We start from the raw sequence: 11618 nt of genomic DNA, 5'->3' as shown, positions 1-11618 counted from the left end.
CGGAGGTGATGAAATGATGAACTTAGACTGTGAAGATGAGAAAGCTGACGTCCTAGTTGTCATGATGGAGATAACTGCCGACAAGGGCGTTAACGATGATGTTGTCTACGAGATAGTCGTCTTTAGTTTTTGAGGTCAGAGAATCGCCTCAGGCAGAGATTTTGAAGTCGTTGTTAACTTTAGTGGTGGCAGCTGAATGTGTAGAAGGCAGAGAATGTCCCTTTTTAGATGAAAACCCCTTCCTCAAGGTGGAAGTTTGGTCATCAGCCTTAGAGGAAAGGTGCTGCTTTTTTGCCACTTTGATGGCTTTGAAGATAAAAGCTACACATCACTTGCTCTTTTTTTAGGCGAGAGTTTTAATAGGGGTATAAGTGTCCTCATCTCACAGAGGCTATTCTTTGGTTTTTAATTTCTGTAACCACAGAAGTCTGCCCTCTCTGTCTCATTTTCTGTAAGAAAGTTCTACATATTTTACAATCTCTCACCTGATGGTCAGGATGAAGGCAGTAAATGCACTTATTGTGAGGATGGTCCGAATGCAGTCTCAGCTTGCCACATGAATCACAATGTCTAAACAGAGATCTCTTATTTGTTGACATGTTAAGGAGCTGAAATCACGCTGTTTGTGAAGAAAAGGTTCTGTCAAGTAGGCCACAAATAGGAATACTGAGTACAGTTCAGGAAGACTCCCTTCACACGACTTGCGGTAGAACATCTAAGAGCCTAGAGCCTCTGTGGTGAGGGTTCTAAAGGGTGCTGTCACCTGATTGGCTGCACTTTGGGCCATTTCTAATGACAATGACGAGCTAATAAAGTAAATGTTTGTTATCTAATAACTTTAATGTTAAGGTTATTGCTTACTGTACAGTAGGACTCCCACTTCGATGACTGGGAATGATTCAAGCATGTGAATCTATGAAAGATACCAAAACTGGAGAACTACAGTTACATTGCTAGGTGTGATATATACTAAAGCAGGCAATGAGCTTCTGACTAGTCCATTTTATTACATAGAACAAGGAGAAAATAAACATTTTGCTATACTAAACAGGGAAAACTAAAAGTGAAGAAGTCAGTCATGGTGAATGAAACCCTAGTTGTAGATGCCAAATTCAGAAAAGTAAATGAGTCCAGAAATAGTCCACAGAGTAAATGTGTTACACACACTGGAGGAAATTGGGTGTGAGATTTCTTGCTGGCGATGGTGGAGGTCTTTCCATCCACACCTCCTGGAAAGTTGAGTAGACGTCCCCGCTTGGCAGAGTGGGGAGGATCCACAGCTGTGGGGACAGGCGTGTCGGCAAGTTTGTCTTCCTCTTGCAGGGCCTTCCTTCCTGTGGCTGCCGCAGATGCTGATGGGCCCGATGTTGTTGGACCACAGAAAGAGGTAGATGGTGCTGGAAAAGCCCTGCACGTGTGTGTGTGTGTGAATGTCCAGAGCTCATGTTAGTGTTATGGGCTTCATCTCCCAGATTTCATGGTGTTTATCCCTCTGCCGTTGCTTCATCTCACAGATTTCGGCTAGCACCTGGCCCATCACGCCTAGGGAGTTCTGATAGGCTCCCAAGACTTGGTCGATGGTGGCATGGGTATGAGTGGCACCAATGGCCTCATTCAGCTGGCCTAGAGCACCCCTCCCATGTGACCTACCCCCACAAGTGTGCCGTTGGCCTTGAAGGCCCTTTCCCATTGGGTCCTGGCTCCACTCTAGCAGGGCAGGTGATTGTCACCTCAGGATCCAGGGGTACATAATGGATGTAACTGTGCTATGTGCGCAGGTTGGGGGACTGAGGTTCGCTGAGGTGTTGCAGCTGGGGTGGAAGGTGTTCGTGTGGGCACAGTGAGACTCACTGTAGCTGTCTGCCTAGGCTGACCAGATGGCCCAGCACCGTCATCCACGTCCAGATCTCAAGGAGTGTTGTCATCGCTGAGGGCTTGATTCTGGGGTGGAGTGGGAGTCTCTTTGGTAGCCAAGCTCTGGCCAAGTGGTCTGCCAGATTAACCTGTTGTGAAATAGATAACATTGTTATTAGTGTAAATGTGGTATCTGTGTCCAAATGTTTTGTGAAACGATAAGTAGAAACCTAGGAAAAACAAAATAGGTAGAGATTACCATTATGATATATTTCAGTGGCATTGAACTTGTTAACGAAACATCTGGAGACATTAAATACATGTACTTGAATTAACCCCTTCGCTGCCAGGTCTTTCCCCCCTCCTGTGCCAAGCCTTTTTTTGGCTATTTGGGGTAGTGCGCGCTTAGGCCCCTGTAACCTTTTGACCACATTAGGTATCCACGCCAAATTTGCGTCCTTTTCTTCCAACATCATGGGGATTGTAAAGGTACTCAGGGTTTGTGGATTCCCCTGGAGGGGTCACAGAAATGAGCCAAAATACAGCAAAATTTTGTTTTTTTTCGGAAAAAATTGGAAAAACGGGCTGCAAATGAAAGCATCTGGGTTTTTCCCTGCAAATGTTATCAAAAAAGGGTTTGTGGGGTTGAAATCACCATTTTCCCAGTTTTCCGGGGATACCAGACTTTTGTCAGAAACCCAACATTTTTTACACAGTTTTGGCATTTTTCTGAGACATAGCCTATTTTTGCTATTTTTTGTGCTTTTGACCTCTTTCCAGTTAATGGCAGAAATGGGTACAAAAGCAATAATGGATCCTGGAAAGCTATACATTTTCGAGAAGAAGACAAAAGTCTGAATTCAGCAAGGGGTCATTTGTGTAGATCCATCAAGGTTTTTTTATAGAAACAAACAGTTAAATATAGGATAAATTGAAAATTAGTTGAAAAAAACAGCCTTTTGTGTCAACGTTTTCACCTGTAACTTCTTCTAATTATGACAGCTCTTTGAAAGCAATATACCGTTGCATCCGCTGGACATTACTGGTTGTGGGGATATATAGGACTTGTAGGTTCACCAAGAACCCGACGAGCCCAGAGCCAAAAACTGAGCAGCAACTTGCAATGGTTTTTTATTATGTACCGGGTATATAGTAATTATTCTGTAAAAATGTGTACATGGAGAAATCGGTATGAAAGACACCTATGTATTTCTGAAATGTGAACAAAATATAGAGTTTAGAAACAGTAGATATTTGCACATTTCTGAAATTGGGAATACTCATACTAGCATGAGAAGTATCAGTCATTTTTTAGAATGACTTATTTTTTACACAATGTCTTTCATTTGGAAGGCAGAAATGCATCGAAAGTCAATAGATAATAACAGTTCCTTTACAAATCTGAATTACCCTAAGTCTCCCGATAAAAATGGTACCTCACTTGTGTGGGTAGGCATAGTGCCCGCGACAGGAAACGGCGCAAAACGCAAAGTGGTCACAACTCAATATCGCAGTGAAAATGTACCCTTTTTTGGCAAAGTGCCTAGCTCTAGTTTTTTAACCCTAGCTCTGCGGGCACCTTGGGAAACGTAGCAAACCTATATATTTTTGAAAACTAGACACCCAGGGGAATCCAGGATGGGGTGACTTGACTGCCTCCCACCAGGGTCTGTTATCCAGAATCCCTTGCAAACCTAAAAAATTGTCAAAAAAACACATTTTCCCCACATTTCTGTCGTGGAAAGTTCCGGAATCTGCGTGGATCCACAAATTTCCACCCACCCCGCGTTCCCCAAAGTCTTACGAGAAAAACAGTATCTCACTTGTGTGGGTCGGCCTAGTGCCCTCGACAGGAAACGGCGCAAAACGCAACGTGGTCACACCTCAATTTCGCAGTGAAAAATGACCCTTTTTTGGCAAAATGACTAGCTGTAGTTTTTGAACCCTAGCTCTGCGGGCACCTTTGGAAACCTAGCAAACCTATACATTTTTGAAAACTAGACACCCAGGGGAATCCAAGATGGGGTGACTTGACTGCCTCTCACCAGGGTCTGTTACCCAGAATCCCTTGCAAACCTAAAAAATTGTCAAAAAAACCACATTTTCCCCACATTTCTGTCGTGGAAAGTTCCGGAATCTGCGTGGATCCACAAATTTCCACCCACCCCGCGTTCCCCAAAGTCTTACGAGAAAAACGGTAACTCACTTGTGTGGGTCGGCCTAGTGCACGCGACAGGAAACGGCGCAAAACGCATCGTGGTCACACCTCAATTTCGCAGTGAAAAATGACCCTTTTTTGGCAAAACGACTAGCTGTAGTTTTTTAACCCTAGCTCTGCGGGCACCTTGGGAAACCTAGCAAACCTATACATTTTTGAAAACTAGACACCCAGGGGAATCCAGGATGGGGTGACTTGGCTGCCTCCCACCAGGGTCTGTTACCCAGAATCCCTTGCAAACCTAAAAAATTGTAAAAAAAAACACATTTTCCCCACATTTCTGTGGTGGAAAGTTCCGGAATCTGCGTGGATCCACAAATTTCCACCCACCCCGCGTTCCCCAAAGTCTTACGAGAAAAACGGTACCTCACTTGTGTGGGTCGGCTTAGTGCCCGTGACAGGAAATGGCGCAAAACGCAACGTGGTCACACCTCAATTTCGCAGTGAAAAATGACCCTTTTTTGGCAAAATGTCTAGCTGTAGTTTTTGAACCCTAGCTCTGCGGGCACCTTGGGAAACCTAGCAAACCTATATATTTTGGAAAACTAGACACCAAGGGGAATCCAGGATGGGGTGACTTGCCTGCCTCCCACCAGGGTCTGTTACCCAGAATCCCTTGCAAACCTAAAAAAAGTTTTTTAAAAACACATTTTCCCCACATTTCTGTGGTGGAAAGTTCCGGAATCTGCGTGGATCCACAAATTTCCACCCACCCCGCGTTCCCCAAAGTCTTACAAGAAAAACGGTACCTCACTTGTGTGGTTCGGCCTAGTGCCCGCAACAGGAAACGTCGCAAAACGCATCGCGGTCACACCTCAATTTCGCAGTGAAAAATGACCCTTTTTTGGCAAAATGACTAGCTGTAGTTTTTGAACCCTAGCTCTGCGGGCACCCTGGGAAACCTAGCAAACCTATACATTTTTTAAAACTAGACACCCAGGGGAATCCAGGCTGGGGTGACTTGACTGCCTCCCACCACGGTCTGTTACCCAGAATCCCTTGCAAACCTAAAAAATTGTCAAAAAAAACACATTTTCCCCACATTTCTGTGGTGGAAAGTTCCGGAATCTGCGTGGATCCACAAATTTCCACCCACCCCACGTTCCCTAAAGTCTTACGATAAAAACGGTACCTCACTTGTGTGGGTCGGCCTAGTGCCCGCGACAGGAAACGTCGCAAAATGCATCGTGGTCACACCTCAATTTCGCAGTGAAAAATGACCCTTTTTTGGCAAAATGACTAGCTGTAGTTTTTGAACCCTAGCTCTGCGGGCACCTTGGGAAACCTAGCAAACCTATACATTTTTTAAAACTAGACACCCAGGGGAATCCAGGATGGGGTGACTTGACTGCCTCCCACCAGGGTCTGTTACCCAGAATCCCTTGCAAACCTAAAAAATTGTCAAAAAAAACACATTTTCCCCACATTTCTGTGGTGGAAAGTTCCGGAATCTGCGTGGATCCACAAATTTCCACCCACCCCGCGTTCCCCAAAGTCTTACGAGAAAAACGGTACCTCACTTGTGTGGGTCGGCCTAGTGCCCGCGACAGGAAACGGCGCAAAACGTAGTCAGGTAACATCAAAATTGCCTATCTCAAAACCACCTGGTTTTGCAAGGGGGGTCACTTGGGTTTTTGGCCCGGTGCTCGGCGGCCATCTAGGGAAACCTACCAAACCCATACATTTCTGAAAACTAGACACCCGGGGGCTTCCAGGGAGGTATGGCTTGCGTGGATCCCCCAACGTTTCCTTACCCAGAATCCCCTGCAAACTTAAATTTTAGCTGAAAAAAATCACTTTTTTCACACATTTTTGTGTGGGAAAGTTGTGGCATCACCAGGCTCACTCAAATTTCCCACCTCCCAGCGTTCCCCTGGGTCTCCCGGTAAAAATGGTGCTTCACTTGTGTGGGAGGCCCAAGTTCCCGCGACAGGCAAGGGCCCAAACATTTTTTTGGATAGGCAATGTTGATGTCGCATCACTACGTTTTGGGCCCTTGCCTGTCGCGGGTACTTGGGCCTCCCACACATCATGTGAGCAGTGCAGGGTCAGTGGGTCACTTGCCACTTCAAATAAGCTGAGTAACCTTCATGCTGTACAAATATTTGAGCTGCATACTTGTTATGGTGTAACTCATTAAATCAATAGTTCCAGTTGAGGAGACCAGGACAACATAAAGCTAAGTAGGCAGACATGCCGCTGAGTACAGCATTGTATGTAGATTGCTCAGTCCATGAGGAATGGACATCGTTGTTATATGTCAGACAAGTGAGAATGGGCAAAATCACAATTTCTCCTTGTTTTGAGTTACAGAAACAAGGCCTCATAGTAGTTGTAGTCATTTCAATCTCTACTTGCCAACACGTGCAAAATGGTTAACTCCATGAGAAATGAACATTAGTTGTATGTAACATGTCAGACAAGTGAGAATGGGCAAAATCACAATTCTATCTTGTTTTGAGTTACAGAAACAGGGCCCCAGAGTAATTGTAGTCATTTCAATCTCTACTTGCCAGTACTTGCAAAATGGTTAGTGTTACATACCTGTTGCCAAAATGCAGTTGGGATAAGCCATATATATACATATTAACACATATCATGGGTCCTGGAATTATATTTTTATAGTAATACACTTCTAGACAGCATTCCAACATGATGGCATGTAATGGAGATTGATAAATGTGCTCTTATATGCATCAATACACATTAACACAGACAAACCTACATCTCTGATATTTTGAGAATTGCATGTTAGGAAACTAGGTACCCAACAGAATGGCAAAAGCTGAGTTGAGCGCAAACAGGATATTGAAATATTGCAAACTATAGCGAGGTGTAACTTACTAGACTCCACTCTCCCAGGTATTCCTGTCAAGCCCTCAGAATGTCCTCCCAAGGAAACAGATGTATTGGGGAGCTGGGAGGACCCCCGCCATTCTTCTGGTCCTCCAGGTATTGCTTGGTCGTTCCACCTCTTCCTAATTTACTCCTGTGGGTGTAGGTTGATACCTACAGAATTCACTCTGTCGATTTATCTGGACCATATTTCCCTTTTCTTAAAGAGAGCAGTATGTTGGACTTGGGCTGCAAACAACTGTGACTCTAGTCTTATGATTTCATCCACCATGACTGACTACTCAGACTCTGAAAAACGTGGATTTTTTTCCGTGACATAACTACAAATCAAAGTAAGCGACAATTAAATACAAATTCACCTAGGGATGTAAGAAAAATGTGCACAAACAGTGTGTGAGGAGTGCTAAAAGGGATGGGAAAAAGAGGGCTGCCTTATCTGACCAAAAATTGGGCTCTGACTTGCTGTGCTGCAGTGGAGTGGCAAAGGATCATTGTCTGAAATGGGGAGTTTTTTATAGTGTGATTTGCAGGTGTGTCCACTTGTCCAATGGAGATCAGGTGTGTTGTATTCATATCCATACATTGGCCACTGTTATGATGCTCTGCTGAGAGTGTACCATGGTGGACTACTGCTGTCGGGGAACCACTGCAAGGAGACCACCAATACTACTGTGTTTTCATAATCGGCTCAGCAGAACCCGCAGCCCTCATGATGATGGAGTACGCATTGCAAACACTGCAGTCTGCCACAGCGCAAGCGGGACAAACTCTGTCGATGCAGTCGGTGGTTCAGGCTGCATATATCTTAATAAGGCAAACAGAAGACTGCTGACTCCGCGGTCTTTTCAAGACCCCCGCCGTGACGGTATGGCAGTAAGATCGCCTAACTCGTAATTGGGCCCCAAGTCCAGAAATATTAGAAGGAACAAACAATGTTTGAGGTAGTTATCTTGCCAATAGAGAAAGAGGTTCTAAGCACTCAGTGATCACATATATATCGTCGCTTTTCAGTTTGACGAAAAGACAGCTTCATATCAACACTGCAGACAGTTGGTTAAACAGAGATAACTTAGGCTATATAGTTTTCACTGTTAGATTTAGATGGTGACCGTTTGTAAAGGAATTCTTATTTATTAATTTTAGATTTGTAAAGCAAAACCACTACCATAAGAAAGGCTTCCTGGTGCTCAGAGGTACTACAGCCAGAATTAGTGTCAAGTTAGTCCTGCTGAACCAGATCTGTGACTGGGGGTGAATGTTTGACAATGTTCAGCATTCCGCCCATCATCTTTTTGTGTTGCTATAGTAGCCCTAAGTGGGAAGGGTATGCCTAGATGTTGGTCCAGTACTCGCTATGCTACTGGATTTAACCTAGCCTGGCTGATGATGGGTGATACCCCAAAACCGGTCCAAGGATGCTTGTTTTCCAGTCCAGGGAGGACCTGGTCAGGTAGTTCGTGCTTGAGGATCAAGACTGAGTTGTATATGGCTGGGTACAAACTCGGGTGGCATGGTGAGTGAAAGAACAATGGATTTAACCCAGATCTGTGAATGGAGGTGAATGTTAGACAATGTTCAGCATCCCATTCATCATCTTTTTGTGTTGCTAGAACCATATTTGTTGGCTTTTCTTTAACAGCCCAAAATCATATTGTTGACAGAGAAACCAGTTATGCTTTCCAATTTTATGTAGCCAACTAAGAGAAAGAACGACCTCCACTCGTGTAATGAGATTTATGGAAAAGAGACCAGATGAAGGTTGGCAGAACACTAGGTGTGCATTGGGAGAAGGTAAGTCAATTTACTGATTAGGTAAGAATAGTGGTATAGACTGATGTATGTACTAACCACAAGGTTTTGAAGCGAATGCGTTTGTGCATGGGGAGCTAGTGCAGGTCCCTAAGATAATGTAAGGCATGAAAAGAGGCAGGTAGAATGAGTTACTATAACTAGTCGGGAAGTAATCAGCTCATAAACCAAACTCTTCTAATGAATAAAGGCAGTCAGAAGAAGGTTGTGTGTATCTTTTTAACTTGGGAAAGCATCCTGCGAACTTCCGAGGCAAGATGGCGGCCGGCAGTTCGGCTGAGTGAGCTGGTTCAGCGCTAGTTCCTTCGATTGACTTGCCAAAAGGAACCCATGGATCCCAAGAGTGAACTGACCTTGTTTGACGACCTTGTTGCGCGTATACATTCCGGCATAAGGAATGCGAGGAGTGCTCCATCTATCTCCAGACTACCGGAGTAGTCGTCTTGCCTGGATTCTTTCTTTCTCAAAGCAAGTTACAGTCTGTGGCTTCTGGATAGCTGCGGCTGCTCGGCTGCCGGGTTTGCCGTTCGTGGAGATGCCTCCGAAAGCTCAGGCAATGGGCGCTGCTTCTGCTGCCCCTACAGCGCGCATTGTAATTTCCAAGGGCTCAGCGAAATCCGGCGGAGCAATGGCACAATCTCCTGGAACAGCGGGACACGGTGTAAGCGGCAAGGTAGAAACAAGTGTGCAGGGAGCTGAGCAGACACCCAAGGGATCGGGGGCAAAATCCCAAACCAGACAAACTTTGCCATTAATGTTTAAAAATAAAACAGACAAAACGATAGTGGCACACAACAATAACAAAATACAAAATGTTAGCACACTGGATTTTGCTCAGACATTGCCAGATTTCTCACAACTTCCCTCGGACCCTCTCAGTGGGGTAGTTACTAATCCAATCACATTGAAGGGTAAAATTGTGGAGGGGAAGGAGGAAGCGGAGGCTGGAGGACTGGTAGGGGGTAATTCCCACAAAAACCTCTCTATCATTGAAGGTCAGAAGGATCATATAAGTCAGCCAAGAGGGATGCTGGGAGGTGTAGTCCACTCAGACTCAGTGGTGAATATACCTCTGGTAATTACCCCTTCAGGTCAATCCACCAAACAGCAGATTGTGCAAGAAAGAAAAACTCGAATCCACCCACAGAATGGGGTATTGGACATCGACGGCGATAAATTCTTTTCTTTACCAGATCATACTGTCTCCTCAGACGATGATGATGCTTTGAGAAGAGAGTGGACGGATGATGACAGTGATTTAGGGGATTGGCGTACTAATGAAGCCCTAAATACTGATGCTGTTTCTAAAGGTCTGGGTACAGTCCACAAACTGCATAAGGATCAGGTGTCTTTGCCTCAGGGGACGGACACAGGTTCCCTAACCTGGGATTATTCGTTCCCTATTCAACCGGGTTCAGAGGAAAATGTGGCTACTCAAAATGACACTGGGACTAATCTATCTTCAGGCGAGATGACGCTTGCAATTATTTATCAGACATTAATGGCACATCGGGAGGAGGCTCGCCATGAGAATGCCTGGTTACAGGGGGTATGCCGTCGTGTTCAAAATTCTATTCGGAGGGTAGTTAAAACATGTTCTGAAATTACCTCCAGAGTTGGGGAAACAGAAGTGAGGATATCTACCCTAGAAGACGATATGGCAACCCAGAGGAATATAATGGATACAATTCGGTCTCAAAGAGACGACATTCATTGGAAGCTCGCCGATCTTGAAAACAGAGCTCGGAGGAACAATCTGAGAGTTCTGGGGGTGCCTGAAGGGTTGGAAGGGTCAGATGTTAGAAAGTTCATTGCGGAACTCTTTACCGAGGCGTTTCCTGAAGTCGACCAATGGGACTTGCAAAGGGAAATACAGAGAGCCCATCGCTTTCCATTTAAGATTAAAGCAACGACCTGGGCAAGAGGACAGTAGGCCTCGAGCGATTCTAATATGTTTTACGAATTTCTTAGCAAGGGAAAAGATCTATGATCTGGCAAGACCTGATAGAAAAAGGGCTGGCAGGGGGTGTGAGTTCTTTGTCAGGCCTGATCTGTGCCCAGTAACTGTGGAGCGGAGGTGGCAGCTCCGGCAGTTAATGGGGCTCCTGCAGTCCGAGGGAGCTCAAGTGTTTTTGCTGTTTCCCTCAAAACTAAAAAATATTTTTCAAGGGCAGACAAGGTTCTTTGTTTCAGAAATTCAGGCTAAGGAGTATTTAGATTCACTGTAAGATTATTGTTGTTTTTTACTACTCTTTCTTAGTGGGGGATCCTAGGGGATTTGTTCTTTCAAAGAATGGCACTGCACCATATAGGGAATAGGGTTTTTTTTTCTCTCCATTTAGAATAGGAAAAATCATTTTTCTTTTTTTCTCTAGGTGCAATGCCCACATGGGCATTAAGGGTTCTTTTTGGCAATGATACAGGAGGGGATGGGTGGTCAACCAGCCTTCCCATCGAAAGGACAGAGTCCTTATGCCTCATTTGGGGGAGTGTAGGGGGGAGGGAGGTAGGAGAGTTGGAGGGAGGGATGGGGGGGCTGGATGGGGAGGGGGGCACATGGGGGAAGAGGTTTAGGGTGGGGCAGAGGGGGACTGGGGCAAAAATATATTTTTTAAAAGCTTGAATCAACAATGTAATTATGGTTTTCGTACAATATGTTTTTTGTTAAAAAATGTGTATTTTTGGGAGGGAGAGTCATTGTGGGTTTTTTTTTTGGCTGGCTTCTTCACTCTCAAAAGTGAATGGCGCAGGGTAAAATCGGCATAGGCTCCTGGAATATCTGTGGCCTCAACGATGGTAAAAAAAGGGCGTTATTTTCAAAAGTCATTCAGGCTTTCCATCTTGAGGTGATTTGTCTGCACGAAACGCATGTATCCTGGAG

General features: G+C 44.9%; 1 protein-coding gene across 3 annotated transcripts in view; it reads right to left on the bottom strand.

Annotated features, from left to right (window-relative positions):
- Positions 1-987: 987 nt before the first annotated feature.
- Positions 988-11618, bottom strand: part of LOC146870509 (leucine-rich repeat-containing protein 37B-like) — a 1537525-nt gene continuing 1526894 nt past the window's right edge. For all 3 annotated transcript variants that reach the window (XM_085643006.1, XM_085643034.1, XM_085643031.1), the window contains one exon: positions 988-2003. In XM_085643006.1, the coding sequence (XP_085499132.1) occupies positions 1922-2003 (82 nt within the window). In that variant the 3' untranslated portion in view covers positions 988-1921. The remainder of the gene's footprint in view (positions 2004-11618) is intronic.

This window comes from Triturus cristatus, chromosome 1_1 (assembly GCF_964204655.1).
Source record: "Triturus cristatus chromosome 1_1, aTriCri1.1, whole genome shotgun sequence".
Classification (NCBI taxonomy): domain Eukaryota; kingdom Metazoa; phylum Chordata; class Amphibia; order Caudata; family Salamandridae; genus Triturus; species Triturus cristatus.
The sequence above is the reverse complement of the archived record's forward strand: the minus strand, read 5'-3'. Positions and strand labels throughout refer to the sequence as shown.